Genomic DNA, 21,870 nt, shown 5'->3' on the forward strand with positions numbered 1-21,870 from the left:
TTCTCAATTTGAATTTTTTTACTTTAAATTGAATACTGCTCATTAGCATTAACCATTACCAAAATGAGAAGTAAAAAGTGCTTTAAAAATACTCCCTTTGAGTATATTGACTTATTAAATAGCTAAAATAAATCAACTTTTAAATTATTTTGACTTGCACCAAATAGTAATCGCATTGCAACACTAATTCAAAGCCATACAAAAATTAAGCAAACCAAGACAAAAATCTTCTGCAAATTATTTATAACTGCAAAATGTGTAACAAACCGTTTTCATAAATACAGGCATTTGACGAAGAATAATCTAGAAAAGTTCACTTTCTATCACACAAATAGTTTTTCATAAAAAAAAAAATAGACAAACTGAAGGGAGTCCAACATCAATGGTATTTTATAAATTTGCATATATCAAAATATTAGCCAAAATTAAATTTCTCTTTTAAAATAAAATGATAACTTATAGAAAGAATAGTTCCAAACTTTTCTTCAAATAAGCTGCTATACATGGACAAACTTGCATTGTTTAACAATTGCGCACCACACCATATTGTGTAGAGGACAGAAAGAAAATAAGAGCTAAAAGTTGGGTTGAGTCGAGAGAGCAGCAAACCCATTTTGTTCCTTGTATATTGTGTAGTGTTTTTTTTAAACCTGAGTCAGAAAATCAATGCAATATTTTAGTTAATTATTCTGGAAAAAGTAGATAATTTGTAAGTAGTTTAAATCTACAGAAAAAACTAGTGACTGAAAAGAAAGCGGACACAAAGGAGGCTCCTTAAATCGTTTTCTCTGCATTCAGTCGAGCTTTGCTCGTTGATAGCTGTGGGGGTCTTATTGTTAGGAAAGGCAACAAGGAGCCACGGCCGAATAAAGACGCCAATTATTGACTCAGACTCACAATCGTCTCTTCCTTTCACTCACACCACCAAAACTGTACAAAAACATGAACAACAATATAATAAATTCAGACATCACTCGTGCTTATCACAATGCCTCAAATGAGTGCAGATCGTGCCGCAGTGTGAGCAAACCCAGACAGAGAACAACTCGCTCTCGCAGCGCAGGTTTCTTTTGAAACTGGGTTTCTTTCTCAGATGTAATCTGGTGGAGCAAAATCATAATTTAGCAAATAAAGGAGAAGCTAAACGATGGTAATGTAAGGCTGATAAATGCTTTTTTGACCAACACACTAGCTTCCGGATGGCACATTAGAAGTGCTAAGCATTTTTTTGGACAGAGAACGAGCAAAACAGGACTATAATCCACAAAATCTTTCCAAAAAAAAATAGAAGCACAGGATGACCCAGTGTGATGGATATGTGTACTTTCTTTCAGTATTCACACCTGCACAGATATGGAGAAATAACTCATGTTATTACATAAGGACTGGATCTGTTTTCATTTTTTTTTGTTGGCGGACGGTGCAATCCAGTAGTGCTGAGAAGGCTGTGTCACAGTGCAACCAGTGCTCTGTGCTGCTAGTGCTTTGAGCTCAATTTACACACATTTTCTGCTAGGAGTCTTTCAGCATGTTAATGCGTGCAAAGATCTTGAGTGCAGGTCCCAGCTTAATGTTCATAGTGCTCATCAGGTGGTCCTCCTTCAACAGGAGCAACGCCTGTCCATCAATCTCCTGAGAGCGAAACTCGTCGGCGATCTCCTGACAACCTGTCCGGACGGCAGACAAACGCATTAAAAACAAGATTCCTGGAGGCAGGAGTTCATGAATCTTCCTGCTTTAGCACTACCAACCTGGCAGAGAACGGATGAACTCATAAACCTCTTCCACGTTCCACTTGGCAGGGTCGTTGGGTAAAAAGCGCTCGTTGAGTAAGGCAGCGTCTCTCCCGGCACAGGCCTCTGGCTCTGAGGTCCTGCTCGGTTGCCGGTGGACGGGGACTTGGGCCGAGGCTGGAGCGGGAGCACGAGGTCCAGAGCTGGCCGCCGACAGGGGAGACGGCGGCTCTTCGTAGCTGGACATGTCTGAACATGGGCTGGACTCCTCCTGACTGGGTTGAGAGGCGTGTGGCGAGGAAATAGAGCCTCCCTGGGTCTGCTGTGGTCGTGGCGGCGATATTTTCTGAAAAGAAAAAAAAATCATCAAGTGATGTAGTTCACTGAGAAAACTAAACTAAGCAGGATTCAAACCTACTACACAACTGCTAAAATATTTTTGGATGGATAACTGCCTCAAAGATTTAAGTGTTGAATTCTTTGACTAGCTAGATGAGGTATGTGTTCTGTCAAGTAAACATTTTAGGCAAGTTCTAAACACAGTGCTTGATATTCCCACTGAATTTCAACAGTAATACACAGAGGTTCTGGGTCCACTTAGTTCTTTATTCTCTATCTATAAGATGTGAAGTGACCAGAAAATCCCAAACTGATCACCAATAAAGGTAGCTTTAGATTAGATTATAAAGCAGTTAATGATCCACTAAGACAGAAGAACACAATCAGTTCATCCGAAGTTTATAAAATTCAAAGGTGCAAAAAGTGAAAGGGTATAAAGCATGTTGTGAAGTAGTTCTAAAAGTTTTATGAGGGAAAAAAGCACTTGTGTCTTTTTACCTGCTTCTTAGCTTCTATACTAGAGCGGCTGTTAGGTCTTTTACGCCAGCGATTTGTTGTTTTGTTCTTCTCTGGCCGGAAAAGTCCAACCCGTTTTGTGCAGCCCACATTGTACCTGTTCAAAAAGAAACTCCACTTAATAAATTTGCCCTAATACAAAGCTGAATAGATTCATAGTTTGCATGCACAGCATAAAAGAAAAAAAAAATTTTTTCACTGCCTCACTAAACCTTTTCTGTTTCAGTTTAGTTAAGATCATCACGTTTATGTCAATTTGTCAAATATCAGATTTTTTATTAAACACTCATGCACATCTGACCTTTACTATTAGGGTGAAACTGAAGACCCTTTTTAGTCATGTTTTTATTACATCGTCTACATAGATTCTTTATACACAACAATGAACTGCATGGATCTAACACAGAATGGTGGGTTGAAGTCATGGCAACAATATATTTATGCCCCTTAAAAGCCTCAGAACGTAATCCAAAACTAGTAATCACTGTGGTTACGGGTTTGCATGTTCTGGAGCACCACAATTCACTTACTGCTGCTTTGATTTATTTTTATTTTTCCATAATGTCAAACAAGTAAGCAGATGTACTTTAAAATACATCTACAGCTGTGCCTTGATTTAAGTTTTATCAGAGCCTTGATGCCATGACAACACCATCAGGAGATTTCTCATTTTATTTAAAGAGACAGTTAACTTATTGTACCATCACCATCAGACTTTATAGAAAATTTTCAAAATCCCATTTTTTCTCAGATGGTATGTCAGACAGTGTTAATAAAAAGGTTTTGCATATTTTATGCTATACATAAATATCTGTCAAAATATTTTTAGAGTTTATACATCAATGAAGATTTAACAAATATTTAGCTAACTTACCTTTTTGCACAAACCACCGAGCAGAACCTTTTTGAACCCTTGAAAGTGTATGCAAAGTCCACCCAGCCACAGTACTCACAGGTCAGCTTGGGTTCTTCTTTTTCTGTGCGGAAATATGCAGCATAAGTAAAACTACCAGCTGTCAATTAACAGATTTACACTTTAAAAATTGATGCGTGGATTCTAACATCAAAATAATACTGAACAGTATAGTGTTTGAGTTCAAGTACCTAACATTTGAATTCCTTTTAAGTTTACAACAAACTGTTTACCAAAACAAACACTGAGTAACGAGCAGACTAGGCCTGTCACGATAACACATTTTGCTGAGTGATTAATTGTCTCAAAAATTATTGCGATAAACGATAATATTGTTTGAAGACCTTTTTACACTGATTTAATGGAAATGACGTAATAATGCATGCAACTTCCTGCCAAAGATAAATACACTTTATTTTCAAAAGAACACTTAACACTGGAACTGATAAACAAAATAAACAAAACAACCAAAAACAAAAATAAAATAGATTCTCAGTCTCCATTAACAAATAAGTTGGACAGTTTGGACAGTTGTGTCCAAACTTTTGGTCAGTACTGTACTTGAATAAAAACTAAACAACATAAAGCCAAAGTGTAAATAAATACTGCATTCAACCAAAAGAGTGCAGATTATGAAGTCTGTATACTATATTGCCCTTCAGTAATAATTAGATTTAAATAGAGAAGATGGGCACATCCCACTACCTGTTGCAATAGTTCACACTACACGATTTTTTGCCCAGATTTTCCCTTTACGACAATCTTAGAACGTTGGGCTTTCTAAGATTGTCGCTTGCGATTTCGTAACCGATCATCCTGTAATGTGTGGTGTGTTACGGTAGATCGTCATGGCCGCTCCGATCTAAATCAGGGATTTTCCCCGACTGGGAGCGTTAACACAGCCTATTGAATGTGACAGGTAGCCATGCTTTCTGAGGGGAATCCCAAACAGCTGACACCCCAACCCGAAGTCCAGCGGACATCGGAGATGATACGTGGAAACAACATTAATGTTTATTCAACATGCAAAGAATATAGAAATGACAAGAGGAGGAGTTGGAGCGAAATTGCTACCGCAGTTGATAAACCCGGTAACTTTTCAGCTGTTCTTCATTAACGTGACATAAATAGGTTATAGTGATTTTCATTCAGTCAGGACTGACACTAGCCACATGCATTGCAGGTAGATTATAGTAAAGCATTAATTAATGCCTGGTTTTAAAATGAGTTCACTGGACTTGTAGCGATTATTTTGTGCCCATTGTTGGACACCACACGGCAGGATCGAACCTCATTGAACAGTTATACCTACGATTTCTGTTGGTTTATGTGTGATCTCTCAGGTTTTGAAAATGGGCCGACAATCGGCCAACAACTCTAAGATCGTGTAGTGTGCGCTGGGCGTTACACTAAGGAAATGAGGAAGGGAGGGTCAGTGGAGAGCACCGGAGTTGAGCCTTTGTTCGTTCAGTGTCATCAACAGAAAGAGAAAAAGGCCGGAAGAAATGATAAAGCCAATAATTAAAATGAGGTCAATAGTTTTAATTTTTGATTTATTGTTTGTCGCGACAGGTCTAGAGCAGACACGAAATCGGATGCAACATCCTCTGGTGAGAGGAAGTCGAATTATTTGGCATGTTGCTTCAGATTGGCTGGGAGCCACATGCAGGGTAACTGGGTTGGTGAGGAGATGCATATGCATGAAATTAGGCAGGTAGATGAGCCTCCGTTCTATTTATGAGACGGCAGTAAGCAGCAGGTGAACCGAACTGTCACCGTTGTGTGCCTGATTTCACAAATTTCACGCCTTTCTTGAAGATGTACGCAGGAAACGTGGGAACAGAGAGTGGGATAATCCACCGCTGTAACAGGATAAACCAACACAAATAAAAGTAGACAAACTGTTCAGCTTTAATCTGTTTGGTCTCACCTGGCTGGTTTATGTCCTCGGGCTCCGAGTCAGTGTTCGCTGCATTGCTGACGGGAGTTTTGTCGGGGTCTGAGGACAGCTGATGATCCAGTTTCTTTGGGCTGTCGATGAGAATTGGCAGACGCTCCACCTGGAGTCAGAATTAAAACCTTTACAAAATGGAGCAACATGAAGAAGAGCATTTTTCAGGAATGAAACACAGAAACAGAGATCAGTAAAACCTGGTGACTGCTGAGTATTTAACAACGGTACCACTACGCTTAGTCAACCACAAAACTCATCTGACCTACACTTCAAGAAGAAGCTAGCGAGTACTGTCAAGAGAAAATTGAGACACACTTGACTTCCTCACAGATTACTTCTATGCCACACTGTATTATGAAGTTGCCATTGCAAAATGAGTCATGCTTAATCAAATTCAATTCAAAAATATTTCATTTATCCAAAAGGAAAATTACATGTTAACAGAAAGAGTTACTTTGAAAGTTGATGGTGCAGGCAGGAATGGTCTACAGTAGCAGCCTGTGTTGCACTGAATCTGAAGAAGTGTTTGACTGAAGACTGTTGCTGTATAACAGCTTCATGATGGCCATGACATGCCAACAGCTCAGTTTTCAGGTATTCCACGATGGCATGTTGTGGATGATGCCATTCCTTGTTAGTAAGCACTGTTAATCCATGTCATTTGCTGTTGCCTCTTTAAATTTGTCTCTGTATTGTTGCCCGGCTCTTTTAACCATACAGCCAGAGTTTGGGATATGATCTTTGCTCATCATAATCAATGGAGGAGATTTTTTGAACTTCCTCTTTGGTTCTGCTCTGCATCCATAAAGTCTCCTGTTCATAGTTCAGGTTTAGAGCTTCTGAGATGCTAATTAGCTGGTTCCAGTTGTAAAAACAATGCCTTCTTCCCACAGTTATGCATCATAGCAACTGTCCAACAATTAAAAAATAAGGGCAGAAATATACCTGCACAGCGGCAAAACAAAACTAAGATAGAACTAGATGCAGCCACTATGTGCAATTCAGTATATGCGATCAATAAAGTACTGGCTGATAGTGTATATTATGTATTGCAGATTGTTTGCAATTGGCTGATATATCTGTATTAAAACCATTTTTTCCTATCAGTTTGATTCAAGTTTCTTATTTTCTAATTAACTGAATTCTGGATTTGATAACCTAAAATGAACATACACAAATACATGAAAAATAACACTAAAAAGCATATATTCAAGCTTCAGATTTTTAATCGAAGTACTGAAATAAAATAACTTTTCAATTATATTATAACTTATTAAAATCTACCTTTTGTCTTATCAACAACATTAAAGCCGAGCGTGTAGTGACTTTCATCCTGATGCTCAAAGCAGCATAGCAGTTTATTTCTATCACTGTACAAGCTGAGAGTTTCAATATTTTAACATTTTTGTTTTAATAAGCTAATCCAGAAAAAACGGCATTTTAGCATAAGTGGGTCAAAAATGTATTGACAGAGGCATTTACACTCACTTTCCAGAAGGAGGCAGACAATGAAAAGACTTTGAATCATTGTCCAATAGAATTTACACTTTTTAAATTAATTTTAAAAAAATTTCACTATGCAATAACGTTACAGAGATATTTGACAATTCTAAAGACAACGCATAAACTTTAAAGTACAGTTTAGGGACGATTTTTTAAAATCTTAGTAGGAAGTAAACGGTGCAGGCTGTTAAGCTAGTACACCTCTTTCCATCTGTATTCTGCCACCAACACAGGCCCTCATCTCCCTTTAATTAAAGACTGATTCAAGCCGCCACTGTGAGCTGTCACTACAACCACCAACAGAGGGTTTGTGTTCGCCTGCTGACAGTTCCCTGCAGGCATGTACACTGGAGAGCGTGCCGGCTCTTGGTTGTTTACCGTGTTTCTCTGCCAGTAAATCTGAGGTCGGGGGCACTTACACACACAGGGAACGGCTCGGCTCCCTCCTGGATGACGAAGCCTTCGATGACATGCGTGAGAACCTGGGGCTTGACTATGGCCTGCGGTGGTTTGTTCTCTCCATTTTGTGGAGTGCTGCCCGTCACAGTGGGCGCCTCGCTCTCATTTCCAGAGGTCATGGCCGGAGGTGGGGTCCCAGGTGTTGTAATTGGCCTCTTGGCTGAGCCCCCTCCTGACCGGGAAAAGGACACATATCACGTTTTAGGTGAAATAGCAAAGAAATGTTTATGTTTTAAATTATATTAGAGACTTGGGAATAAAAAGAATGTCAAAAGCAGCAGATGGATTGTTTCAGAAATGTTAAAAAGCAGCAGAGCACATATAAGTGGGTTTGGTATGATATCACTGGAACAAATTTGATGTCATCTAGGAATTAAAGTTGTTTGTTTTTTTATTTTTATTTTTTAAAAGGACCAGATTATATATTAATTATATATCAGCATTAAATCAATTATTGAGCATAAGTACTAAATATATTCCCTAGAAGACTTGCATTGTAATATTTCTTAAAAGTTTAAGTTTTCTCCTTTAATAAAGATCACGGATATTTAGAAGTTCTCATTAAGCAATTTAATAAAATTCCTGATATTGCTTGGATAAATATGATCGAAACATATTTCGATATTTGAAATATATAAAAATCGAAATAAATATAAATCGAAATATAAGCTTACAGAGGTAAAACCTTCAGATTTTTTTAAACCGCAGGACAATCTGATGTTAATGTAAATGACGTCACCTTGTTGTTATTGACTTTGCAAACAAGCATCACCGTTGCATTGTGTATTAGCATGATCGTCATATCCACCTGCTGGCTCATTAAACATCGCTTCCGGCGGTCAAAAGTTAACTTTTACCATGTTTAACAATTAAATTAACAATAAGCACGCAGCTATCTCCATCCAACCATTTGAGTCGTGCTGATAAAAGCTGTTTATCGGATAAAAAAAGCCACAAAAGCGAAAGTAAACATCAAGATCCCGTCACCCTACAGTCACTCGCGCTGAAAGAGAGTTTTCTTACCGCGCAACTTCCGCGCTGTTCAGACGGAAAACACGTGCCGTTTTGTGTTTTGTTGTTCTAATGATCCGACTAAGAGCAACACACGGGGCAGCTGCACAAACCGAGAGCGGCATAAAGCTGCAGCGGAGCTTCTTCACACCCCGCTAATGAAAAGTCTGAAAGCAGGACCCGCCTCCGCCGTTTCCTCCCACAGCGCCTCCAGTTCAAGCTGCAGAGATCAACACTTTTCCACCGGGAAGCACCGAGCAAACAGCCTTCACTTCCAGACTAAACAACTGAAAATATTTTTTCCGACTCCGAGACTCCAGTGTGCAGGGCCGTAAACAGGGCTTAAAAGTTCATGAGCCCCCTGCCTCAAACTCCCCACCCCACTAAATAACATCATTGTCTTCACTTCTTGAGAAGGAGTGAAGACAATTCCCTAATGAAATTAGGGACATTTCCCTAATGAAAAATGTCACTACTTGAGTGCTGAATCACTGACAAATCCAGGCAATTTTAAATATATTTAATAATGAACTCTAAATATGCTTTAGATCAAGCTTCAGTAACTTCACTCATTAAAAATGAACGAAGTTACCTAAATAAAATTATGACCAAAAGTCAACAACAAAAAAGAAACTAGAACAAACAAAGGTACTCCAACATGCTGCCACAATGAACAGCAAATTTACAAAGAATATATTCTATTAAATATTGACTGATATAATACAGAAAGATAGAATTCTTGAAACATTTTATCTCAGCAAACCAATACTTGACTGCACAATATTGGCAAACTGGATTGTCAATAATACTGCTTCGAACACTGTTTCACCATCTTTGCATCATCTTTGTCAAGTATGAACATCTAGCTGGTATGAGGCTCCCTCCAACTGGGTGAATAACTTTGCATGCAAAGTGCATTCATGACATCTGGAAAAAAAACCAACAAATATTGCACTCCAAACAATATTCTGTAATAAGTTTAACTGGGTGATATATTGTTCAACTTAGTTAAAAACACTTCTGTGCTATGCTTTCCATTTTTAGCATTGCTTGGCATTGGTACACACACAAGGGTGCTAGCAAAGAACCCAAGGAGAAAAATGACTAAAAGTCGTCTTAAAAGGTTGTACAATCATAAAAGTTGATTTCCAAAATTAAAAGAAGCATTTTGGGATCTATGAATGGAAGTAAAAGTGAGGTTAATGTCGGATTCTACAGTAGAACAACCTAGGCTGTTAAACTGCATCTTAATAAAAGTACACTATTAAAATTAGCTTGATGATGAGAATGTGTAAATACCTTCTCACACCGTTGCATAAGGATGTCAGTTCTGTCTCTGGGGAAAAAGAAGCTGATTGTAATGATAAAACCAGGCTGGTTTATAGATAGACAGGTGACTTTAAAAGCTCTCCACTCTCTTAGCCTTTTTCTTTCTTCATGGTTTTTATGTCAGGCTTCACTTTGCAATGAGTTTGATGTTGGCCCGGTTGTTAATACAGTGTCTGAGAGAAATGCCAAGCTATATGACTACAGCATCATCATCTTTGCATAACCCCAATAAACTCCTGACCACTTTGAATCTGAATTATCCATCTAAAAAAATGAAGTAGTGCACATTTATCACAAAATGAAGCAACTCCAACACTGCAGCAATTCTTTTTTTGGCTGATGAAGTTGAATATCTGGGGGTTTCTGCATAAAAGCAGCTAAAAGTGTTTAACTGAATTATACATGCAGCTCTTTGGATTTTACACACATTATTCAAAGACATGAAATCCACTCTTGCAAAATGGAAAGAAAAAAGGAAAAACATGACTCAAGCAATCAACTGCCCCTATTGTATATTGCTGAACCAAACCCAAACTTAAATGTCAGAGAGGCAAATGTGGATTTGCCTCTCTGACATTCATAAAAATGTTGTCTCGGAGTGACATAAATAACCTGCAATTTGAGATCTGGGCTCATATTTGGAGAAAAAAAGTATATATTTTTTTAATCTTGATGTAAATCATTCATAATATATAAGAACAAGTAAATTAATACTCAGGCAAAACTTACAACTTATAAGCACAAGTAGCACACCCCTATTCCAATTTTAACCTAAAAACATACATGCACACAAACAAAAACAGAATAATTCCTGATTGAAAACCTTTTAAAAGACAAATAGCTTACTGGGAAAAGTTTTAGCCTCATAGTAAATTCTGCTGAGCTTTTACCTTGTGCCGGGACAGGTGGGGCCGCAGCGTTAACTTTGGGCTGTTCTCCGGGCTTGAAAGGCTGTGATGGAGAAGACGCAGATCGTTGCTGCTGCTGCTGTTGTTGTTGTTGTTGAGTGGACGGGGTTTGACTTGTCTCCCTAACTACTAATGAGGTTGGCTTATCTTTACTGTCCTGGACAGGTCGTGAGGTCTAAAAGGGGCAGAAAGAACAATAAAAAGGAGTGCAGATGTGAGAAAAGAAACTAAAAGATTTAGGGATAATCTAAGAGAGCAAAAATTCACAAGGAGAATATTACAACAAGAATCTGATGACCCAGAAGATTTCAGTGGCTTTTACCCCCAAAACTTGTGTCTTGAAGGAGAAATGCAGACTCTGTGTGATGTAGCAACAGCTTTTGTTTCTCTTGTTAGCACTTTTAAGCTGACATATAGGATGTTTACAAGAAAAAAAATCTTTCCAGATGAAAAGTATCACTTTAGAAATGAATGTAGAATATTACAATAACCTACAGTGGATTATTTATGACAGTGAGTGAGGGATATTTGCCATAACACAGAGCTCCTCCATCCCTTTTATGTAAAAAACATATTTTTCAACATAAATACAAAGACTCATGAATTGATGGTAGGCATTGTTACATGAGGTGTTTCCATATGAAACTTGCATATCTCTATATATAGAGATATGCAAGAGAGGAAGGGTATAAAAACAAGAGGGAAGGAACACAAGACAGGAAGGAAGGAGGGGAGTAATAAAATAAATGAAAGATTAAAGAAAGACAAGGAAGCAAGGAAAGATTAACACAAGGAGGGACAGAAAAAGGGGAAGGACAAGGAAGCAAGGACAGGTGGAAGAGTGAAAAGACAAAAGGGAGAGAGAGTGAAAGTTAGGACACAAGGAAGGAAGGTCACAAACAAGTAAATGACATGAGGGAGGGATGGGAATAGACAAAGGGGTAGTGAGCAGTCTTAAAATATAATTTTTCATACTATATTTCTTTTTTCATACAAATCCAGATTTGGGAAATACCCAAATTAACTCCATGCTTTTTTAAAAAAAATGTTTTTAACACGATTTCAGACTGTGTGGAATCCTAATAACAGTTTCTCTAGAGTCAGAATGAAAACCACCACATAGAACTAGAGGATTAGTTGTTTGTGGATTTTTTTTTTTGCATTATTAGAAAACCAAATTATTAGATCTCCCATGTGTGGTAATGTAAAAATCAATGCAAAAATAAAGTGCATTTTCTTTTAGTCTCAAGGTTTACAAACCAGGATATAATGAAGATGATCTGGTCTATTCTAGGTTAAAAATTGTTTTAATCCAACAACAGATTCCATGTTATTTGGACATTACCTTATAATCCTTCCCAGATTGAAGGACAGCAATGATTGCTTCTTCAAGTTCATTGTTGATGTCTTTCCTCCCTGTTGTTGAGTTGCTACACATCTGTCTGTTCCAGATTAAGATCTGATAAATTTCATTATATTCTGATAATTTCAAATCCTTAAACTGGTAGAGGGTGTAATTTGAGTTTTACCAAAATTGTACAATAAATACTACATAAATGAATCTCTCATTCTTCCACATGCGGCAGAAAAGGAATGTAGTGAGTAATTAGTAGTAGATCTGCAAATTACATACCGCTGGCTGTATTTGCAGGTTGATGGCAGTGAGTTGGACTGGCTGAGCTTTGGGTTGGTTGAGTGGGGAGTGAAGAGCGTGGGAGCTGAGGGTGGAGTGGAAGATGGTGGCCTGCTGGCTGGGAGCGGAGGGCTGGTGAGGCACGGGTTTGGGTAGAACAGGCACGGGGTGCTGTGATGGCTGAATGGAGGCAGTTTGCAGCAGCTGGCCCGTCGTCCTCTGGGAACCTTGGCTCTGTTGGACCACAAACTGCTGCTGCTGTTTGTGCTGCTGAACCAGCGAATGAGGTTGGATCTGGGTGTACGCTGGAAAAAGAGCAACAGCTCCTTCAGGCACCTCTGTTCTGTCTCAAACATTAAGCACTTAAGTTTGTAGCAATTTAAAGGAAAAAGGCTTCAATAACTTCTTATTACAATTTCTTCCATAGATCCTTTTGTTTCATATTAATATATTAAAAAAAAATTGGTTATACTTTTAAAAATGGGTTTAAAGCTTGTAAACAAAGACACCTTACCCTTTCTCCCTTTATCTACAGGGCATTATCCACTACCTTTGATGAGTTGCAAAGCAATTACAGTGGAGAAAATGTGAGGAGGAAGCGGAAAGTGAATTGCAGCACTTTGCCTCAGGCTCAGACAGTGAAAGATATAGAGGTCTGTACAAACAATTTCATTTCGTAGTACTGCCTTCACCTGTGTGGCCCCCTGTTGACAAGATGTAATGATAAGAGCATGTTGAAAGGTCCACCGACAAATCCAATGTTGGGTTTTGACCTGACCATTACCCACAAATTGTCTCAAAACGGCCTGTCAGCACCTGCCTGTGCATTGTAGGTGAAGAGACATCCTGAGCTCATAACTTGCCCTGAAGCCAGAGACACAGCACATCAATCTTGTATTGTGGCAACATGTGAAAATGGGATGGTGTTCTGCGGAAGTAGCCTCGGGCTGCTCTAATATTAGAAAGACCTTAGGAAGAAACCCGCTGAGCCAACTGTCCGTGACACCTTTATAGTCTGTAGGCCCCAACTTCTCTCTCTCCACTTTGATCTCCAGCAAGTCCCCCAGGAAACATTAAACCTAATAACCATGGTGCTACTACTAAACCCAATCAAGAAATGACTTACTACTCCAAAGTGCTGCTCGGTCGCTCCTGCTGTACAACCTGTGTGAACATGGAAGTGTGCCGCATCATGTTGATAAACCTTCACAATAAATCTCAGAGTGGAAAATTGCCAAGTTAATCAGCGATTGTCCCAGATCCCCCTCGTGCCACCCTCCTCTCTCTGTTCTTTTCACAATGCTTTGTGTGAGATCAGCTCCATCTGGTTTCAAAGTTCCCTTGTGAAGAATTAACCGCAGTCTGTATCCTGCTGTGGAAAATATAGATGTTTTTTTTTCTTGTCCTATCCAACAGAGTTGGCATGTCTATAGGGGATTTAATACGACACAATGGGCTGGAAAATGTTTTCTTTCTCACATGGTGAGACGGGGGAACCCGCTGACAGAAGATGGAGGTAGCTGTGGCGAACATGGAGAACCTTAAGTGAATATTTAGAATGAATTAGAGGAATATGACTGTGAGCTTAGCATGGATGGCTACAAACAACTGCGCTGCAAATAAATAGATGGTAACTTAAAACTGAAAGCAATGTAGAGCATAATGAACATCCACCAGTTCTGTAGCAAAGCCCATGGAATACCAACAATAACAAAGGCATTTCTGTCTTTTAGAAAAAATATTGTTATCAGTACAAATAATAATTTAGATAGTAATGTGATTTAATATATGTCTGTAATAAAGTGTATTTCATCTTAAAGGGATCCACGATTAGTTGTAAAAAAATAGACCTTAGTTAGAAAATATTTATTTTAGATGTAAAAACAATACAGTAATAATACTGTAGGTTATTTAGTTTTTATAAATTTTAATAAAATATTTTCACAGGAATGCCGCTGCAATGCATTCTCCCAGCGACTGTAGTGCTCTGTCCGGTTCTGCAACAGCTATGCTGTTTAGAGCCCGGTGTGGTGGAAACAGCGGCACCGGACTTTGTAACCACCGACACCAGACCTCCATGGGTCCAGTCGGAATGGTGATGTCAGTACCACAGGCAGTATAGCTCCTCAATTAGCAAAGAGCGTCCAGCTCTGCCTGTCTCAGCACGGAATTTATTTTTAGCTCGTTAAGGTAACGATCACCTGTTAGAGCCTTAAATGACTCAAAGTGTTCTGGAGAAATGTCCTGGGTACAGATTAGGTCCTTCGGAAGTTGTGTTCCACTCCGGCTCTCGCATTGCGCCCTTTTCTTTCAAGTGGGAAATTATCCAAATTCGCCTCAATTTTTATAAAAACTTTTTTAAATTACAGCCAATAGTGACACAGTTTAACATTATCTAAAATTACACCAGTCAAACGCAATATGATAAACAACTACGGTACTCTGGTAAAGTTAGCCATCCTGTGTTTACTCTGTAGACTCCAGTACAGAATGGACCATTATGCGTCATCAATCCATTGGTGAAAAAATGTCGACCTCCATGGGTGAAAAATATAACAAAAGATGTGTACATTTTTTAAGTAGTTATGAGTTTTGGCGTATCACAAACAGCAATTGTTTTGGTAGTAGGAAAATTGCAACATATTTAGGCGAACATGTTCAACTAATCCTGGTTCTTTTTAAATTTGAGATTGTTCCAGAACATTTCTTTACGAGAAATGTTCTGCAAACTAAAAAACTAACTGGTGGAAAGTTGTTGAGTTAACAAGATAGAAAAAAGCATGTTCAACATTCAGTGATATTACAATAAAAATATTCATTCTACTTCATTATTGTTTTATTTTTTAATGCAAAGAAGTGCATAACTGTGCAGTGAACTGGCTTTTTTTTTACAAATGAAAATCTGACAAATGTGATGTACATATGTAGACGTCCCATGAGAGTGATTGTGCAAAACCCCACCTCTCTGCCATTACAGCTCAAAATCTTTTGGGTTATGTCTCTACCAGCTTTGCACATTTAGAGAGTAAAGTCTCTGCTTTTTTCTTCTTTGCCAAAAAACCTCAAGCTTGTAAGATTGATTAGATTTGTTTGACAGTGTCTAATTTTTAAATTTAAAGTTTTACCCCTGATTTTCATTTGTAAATAGATCTGGACTTTGACTAGATCATTTTAACACACATTTTCTTTGATCTAAATCATCCCATCGTAATGCTTTCTGCATCAGTTTAAAGTCTTTTGCAGCTGCTAACGGGTTTCCCATCTGGGTTGTCCTACATTTAACACCATCCATCTTACAATCAATGCTAACCAACTTCTCCATCTTCGTCTTTTGTATGTGAGCCAAATAGTTGAATTTGGCCCAGTTCAGCCAAAGGAAATAGGACTTCCTATGTCTCTCTTCTTCCAACTCTCACACTTAGGCCAAAGTTCTGAAGTGCAAGATAATAATTTTACAAGAGACTTCTTGGCTTTTTTTTCTTATTCACACTGTCCTTGCCAACCCGTCAGTTTAGGTGGAAGGCAACTTATTGGTAAGTTTGCAGTTGTGCCAAACTTCACTTCCAGTCTTCAATGATGAATGTTGTTCAAAGCATAATATAGGATCATATAGGGTCCAACAGGGCTGCATAAAAGACTATTAGTCAGATCCATCTGCATCTGCTCCATCATTTTGGACTCTATGGCTGCCAACGGTCCATTTGCTTTGTGGGTCGTTTCCTTAATGTGGTTCACACACGTCAAAACAATACCCCGCCACTGGACATTGATTATTTTTTCTCAAAACAAAAAGCAAGAACTGTTCTGGAATCAAACAGACGCTCGCTTAGTCATGAGATTCCCAGGCACTGTATGAGTAAAGTAGGAGGAATCGGTACCTGCCAGATTCAATCTGCTCTCTGAACATAGTCTGACAACTCTGTCAAACCTTTAATGAGAAGTCTCGGAAGAGAAGCAAAAACTGATGTAAAAACCATCTCTCCTCGAATATTTTGGATTAATGTCTGCAATGATGCCGCTCCCTTCAAACACCCACACACATGCAAATCATACAATCCACTTTATGCAGCAGTTAGTCCAACTCCCCCGAAAGGAATATTTTAATAGCTGTACAACTGTGAATAACAGTTGTACGGCTGTTGTGCAATGTCCAGAAACTGAGAACAGTATACATTCCATTCAGTATTTGCAGCTCTGGAAAATCCCTGAGTTTCCACATTCTCATTGGCTGCCACATCGGCTTACTGTCATCAAACACACTGCAACCTACAACTACAACACAGCAACAGCAGGCAATGCAATATGATGGCTTAGTGTAGAGGACTCTGAAATCATGTTAGAGTTGGGGAAAAAAAAAAAAAACAGAAAAAAAAGATGCATAACAAGAAACTGAGTCACTCTAAAAAGGCTGCAGGTGTGCAATTCCTAAAGATCTGATGATTGGGTATTTTCCAGTGTTTTTTCTTTGTCCAGTACAATCCATGTATAATCTAATTATTTTGGTTGAAGCATTGCTGTTTTTGGACAATCATTTCCTCTGGTTTTGGATGCTGTGCAAATGGAAGGATTTTTGCATTTTGCGCTCACATTTTTTAACAGATGTTATAATGCATAACCGTGGAAACAGCGTTTTTTTATTTACAACCGGGAGCAGCAGATTAGCATCTGGAAAGCTTAAACAATACCTGAACTATGACAAATCCCATAGGAGTTGAAAAGGATGTTTCATGGAAGCAGAGCAAGACCAAAGAGCAAAGAGAGAAGGGGGAAGTTCAAACCATCTCCTCCATTGATCATAACAGTTAAAGATAATATCACAGACTCCAATATCTCTCTGCCCGGTTTTCTAAAGGCTTTCCCAAACTTCATTCCAAGTCAATGAAGCCTGGACATACCTTTCTGCAAACATGGACAACCACTTTGTATTTTCAATCCAGGATTTTTTTTTAGCAATTTGACAATCTCTGTTAGTATTTTGTAAAGAATCGTACAAATGTACATAATACTTCACCATGTTTGATAAATGCTCCTAAAAAGTATTCATGTTTCGCCTGTGAATACAAAAACTACATAGTTGAAGCGAAATGTTAACATTGCTGTCAGAGTGCATTTCTGCATAAAATATGTCCAAAAACGTCTGACCAATCATACAACACATCATATAATACAGTACTCTGAGGGAAATAGTTCGACCTGAGCTTGGTGTTGAGAAGGGATAGAGGATGACGGAATAATTTCCCTGCTGGGATGAATAAAGTAATTCTATATTTTTTTTGTGATGCAACTACGTCAATGGGAGCCAATTTTGATGCTTTGGATAAAGTATGGGAGAGCTTTAATATGATCTGTTGTTTTGTCAACCATCCAGGCCACTCAGCCCTTCTGATTCAAGTCGACTCTGCATCCCCAGAATCAGAACTAAACACAGAAGCAGCATTCAGTTTCTATGCACCACAAATCTGGAACAAACTTCCATAAAACGGCTGAAATCAAGGCTAAAACCTCACCCGTTTAGAGCTGCCGTTGATCGATAACCCCTGGAACATCATGAAGTGTCATCTGTTTTTCATCATATCATAATTTTTCCTCATTTGTTTTGTGTTATTTCCTTCTAATCATCCAAAACACTTTGAATTGCCTTGTTGCTGAAAACGTGCTATAAGAATAAAACTGCCTTGCCACTGCTCCTGTTCACCATGTTAACTCCCCAGCATCTCATGTGCACACCTGTCCCTTGTGGCCTGCTGCCATGGCAACCCAAGTTCATTTCTTTTACCAGACAGCATGCAGCCAGATTTCCAGCTTCCATCCTCCCTTTCATTTTGCGTGAATCCATTACTGAAACAAAGCAACGCACAGTTGTGCACTGACACGCTCGGATAATCCGACTCCCACTCTCGTCACAATCCAAAAAAAGAAAACATGCAAACACGTTTGAGCGTTTGAGGCAGACAGCAACAATACTGTGCATTAACGTGCATTTAGTCTGCATTACAGTTCAACTCATACATAAGATTTGGTCACTTGTGCACAAATGATACAATTAACTGTATTATCTAAATAAACCCCTCTTAGATGAGAAAATGAATCTGAAAAGCATGACTTAATTTGATGTAATTAGCATCGTAAGAAAAAATAAAATATCACTGCTAATAAACGTTTGCTTGCTTTTATGTGTTCCAGCCAGACTTTTCTTAACAAACTAAAACATCTACAACATGCCTTGTATGCTCTTTTAGTGAGTGAATGGATTTCTGGTGTTTTATTTTAGGCTTGAAACGAGCGGCAATTACAAAAAGTGGCATGAAGCAGCTGGTAGGTAATTTAACATTTTAATGTACATGTCTGCAAATAAAAAGAAGAACTTCCAATGACAAATTAAGTCCTTTTAAAGATAAATGGATACAAATAATGTCCTGTGATAGAAGAAAGGTAAAATAAAGTTCTAATAGTCTTTGATATTAAGTTTTAAAGAGAACCTCCACTTACCTGGTGCAACAAGAGGCTGAGCACTCACAGCTGTGATGCTGCGGCTCATATTTATAGCTCGAACTTCTGTGACCACTTGACCATCTCCTTTCTTTCCTCCATCTGGCGGGCTGTCAGACGAACTGGACTTCACACCCAAGGAGGTCTGGGTCCCTTGGCTGGGATTCTTGATGAGTGAAGCAGGCTGGATGGGTACCGGACTCTGCTTCAAGCTCAGTGGAAGGGTCTGAGTCTGAGAGGAGGACGTGGTCGCCCCCTGCTGGCCACGAATAGCCAAGTTCTGAACCTGGTTCTTAAGACAAAGACATGAATGGACATTGAGCAAATTATGTCTGTAGTTTAATGCTTCTTTAAGAACTCTGTTCTAAAAGGATGGCATAGAAAACATGATATTCAGTCACTTTTTAAAGCAGTTTAAACAATATGATTTTATATTTCAAACCATTATTCTGTAAAATGTGGAAAGGTGTTAACTTACTTTAATAAATAGTTGAACAAATATGATGTCAACTGACTGGAATGTTATTTATTATAATCCAGTAAAGTCAGTCTACCTGTGAGGAGGCTTGTGTGGCGCTCTCAGACTGAACAGCCGTTACTGTAGCAGCTGGGGTGAAGATGAGCTGTGGGGACAGGGGAACGGCCCGACTCAGACTCCTGGCCACCTGCACCAGGTTACTCTGCTGAGCCTGCAAAGAGCCACACATTAAAAATTGAAATCAGAACTGAACATTTAAAAAAAAAGTATATTGTGAGAGTGAATTAAATCATAAACTGCAAAATGGAGACAAAACAGTAAGAAAAATGTTCTGTTTTCTTCTGTCTTTATTCTCAAGGGTAAGAAATAACTAAAATTTGTAATCATTTGAGCATATAGTAAGTGTATCTATGCATAGTCACATTTAAGAGTAAATTATTTGATAGGGACAATGCACATTAATTGACATTTCTGCAAATGAAATAGAATTAGCCAAATGGCTATTTTTCATCTGTTGTCCCTTGATAATTCTCAATTATCCTTTGTCCACCTTTGTTTTTTGCTAAAAACAAACAAAGGCTATACAAACAAGGTTAAAATGACTTGACTACAAACATTTTTGTCAATAAATACAAACAATAAATGCAAAACCCCCCCCCCCACAATTATCCCAAAAAGTATAAGTAATTAAAACTAATTAATCCATCTAGATGACAAAACACAGTTGGTTGTATGGTGGGGTTAGGAATAGGTACTTATTATTCAAAATATTGGCAGATCTGATGCAATATGAAACATTTCTTTAAATGTTTTTTTAATTAGACTATAAGTGGTACGAGCTCTGATTGTCTGATGGACAGAGTTCCACTCCTGCACAGCTGAAACCAAAAAGCCCTTTTCCAGAGAGGAACACAATCTTCCCAGGTTGCTCTTATTAATCGATATGCAATTGTGTGAGGAGGTTTGTGTGGCACTCTCATTCTAAAATTCTAAAACACAATATGGCCAGCTTGTCAGAATAGCTTTGACACATTCTGTGTAATTCAATTGTCTTAATAACTTTCCTCCCCCTTTTCCTGGTTGCTACATTGTTTTCTGAAAGATTTTTCAAACTGGCTTTGGAGACAGTTGTAATGCTGTTGTTTTTTATCTTGAGACAGTTGTTATGATCCATAGCGACAGCCACTTAAAGTCAAGATTAGAAACAGTGAGGAGGCACAACTTTAAATCTGTTGCTGGGCGTGGAGGATGAATGCTCCCACATTCACTTGGATAAATGACTACCTGACAGACCGACTATAGTTTGTAAACACTAAAAGGATTGTGTGTCTGTCCGACCAGGTAGTCAGCAGAAAAAAAGACACAATAAAGAACTGTACTCTCACCATTCCCTTTCACTCTGCACACATCAGACTTCCAGTACAAGAGATGAATGTTATCTGCAGAAATATTCAGCATTTCTGCATATACTCTCTGAGTACAGAGAGCTGGTGGACCGCTTTGTGGCATGGTGTAAAAATAATCATCTCATTTGAATGTGACAATTACAAAGACAGATTATTGTAGATTTCTAGGGAAATGGGAAAATATCAAATACTATTTTCATCATGGGTGAAATAACTCTGTGTTCACCTGGACAACAGACTGGACTGGAAAAATCAATAGTGAAGCTTTTTAAAAGAAGGGATAGAGCAGACTACTTCTTAAAAAGTTTAAGTTTATGAGATATTGAATAAGCCTGTTGAGGCAAGTCGTGTAACCTTCTTCATCTGTTTGATTAGCACCATAAGAGACAGTGACTTAAAGAAGTTTAAGAAGACAATAAAGAAGGATAGTTCTGCTCTAGACTAGAGCGTCTAGAGATTATCGTGCAAAGACCAGACCTCCTTTGTAACCAGAGAGTGCAAAGAAGGATTCATGAAATAAAGAGCCTAGTGGACAACCATGAGCATCCTCTTCAAGAGACTGTCACACCACATATTCAGCCCGGCTTCTTCAGAGCTGTTGTGAGACAGACTGCTGCAGAAAAGCTCTACTGAACTTTTCTGTCTACAATGGCTCCACGAAGACATCTGGACAGTCTGCGATGTAACATTTAATTTCCATTGGGGATTAAGAAAGTATTTTCACACAATCTCAAACATTTGATCTGTGGGTGTTTCTGTGTAATAACATGGCAGATACCTCTGACAATCCCACACATGTGTAAATTTATGTTCCTAAGCGGTTCTTTTTAGGGACCACAGCTCCACAGACTGTACTACAGCCACATCTGGAGTGTTACCATTTTATAGGGATCCAAAAACTTAGTCTCCAAGACAGTTTATGAGTGTGTTTTACTAATGAATGTTTGAAGCTTGTGTAAATATGCCAGAGGCGCTACTCCTCGCCTCTCTGCTCTCACCATCTGCTGCCGCAGGTACATCTGGGCCTGGCTGGGCGTGAGAGTGGACTGGCTGCCGAGCAGAACAGCTTGCTGGGAAATACTGGTGGGGGTGGAGCTTATGTTCTGGGCCCGACTGATCAACTGAGCCGCCGCCGGGGATGTGGTCAGGTTGATCTTTGGGAAGGAATTAACAGCATTATTATTTTATAGACCTTCATG

The 21,870-nt window shown here is 38.7% G+C and overlaps 1 protein-coding gene across 2 annotated transcripts in view; it reads right to left on the reverse strand.

Moving 5' to 3' along the window:
• Positions 1 to 226: 226 nt before the first annotated feature.
• Positions 227 to 21,870, reverse strand: part of phc2b (polyhomeotic homolog 2b (Drosophila)) — a 38,071-nt gene continuing 16,427 nt past the window's right edge. For both annotated transcript variants that reach the window (XM_028003966.1, XM_028003967.1), the window contains 11 exons: positions 21,670 to 21,825; positions 19,342 to 19,476; positions 18,788 to 19,079; positions 12,299 to 12,603; positions 10,648 to 10,840; positions 7,378 to 7,589; positions 5,432 to 5,561; positions 3,463 to 3,565; positions 2,571 to 2,685; positions 1,752 to 2,079; positions 227 to 1,667 (listed from right to left, as the gene is read on the reverse strand). In XM_028003966.1, the coding sequence (XP_027859767.1) occupies positions 1,513 to 1,667; positions 1,752 to 2,079; positions 2,571 to 2,685; positions 3,463 to 3,565; positions 5,432 to 5,561; positions 7,378 to 7,589; positions 10,648 to 10,840; positions 12,299 to 12,603; positions 18,788 to 19,079; positions 19,342 to 19,476; positions 21,670 to 21,825 (2,124 nt within the window). In that variant the 3' untranslated portion in view covers positions 227 to 1,512. The remainder of the gene's footprint in view (positions 1,668 to 1,751; positions 2,080 to 2,570; positions 2,686 to 3,462; positions 3,566 to 5,431; positions 5,562 to 7,377; positions 7,590 to 10,647; positions 10,841 to 12,298; positions 12,604 to 18,787; positions 19,080 to 19,341; positions 19,477 to 21,669; positions 21,826 to 21,870) is intronic.

This window comes from Xiphophorus couchianus, chromosome 20, assembly GCF_001444195.1.
Source record: "Xiphophorus couchianus chromosome 20, X_couchianus-1.0, whole genome shotgun sequence".
Lineage (NCBI taxonomy): Eukaryota > Metazoa > Chordata > Actinopteri > Cyprinodontiformes > Poeciliidae > Xiphophorus > Xiphophorus couchianus.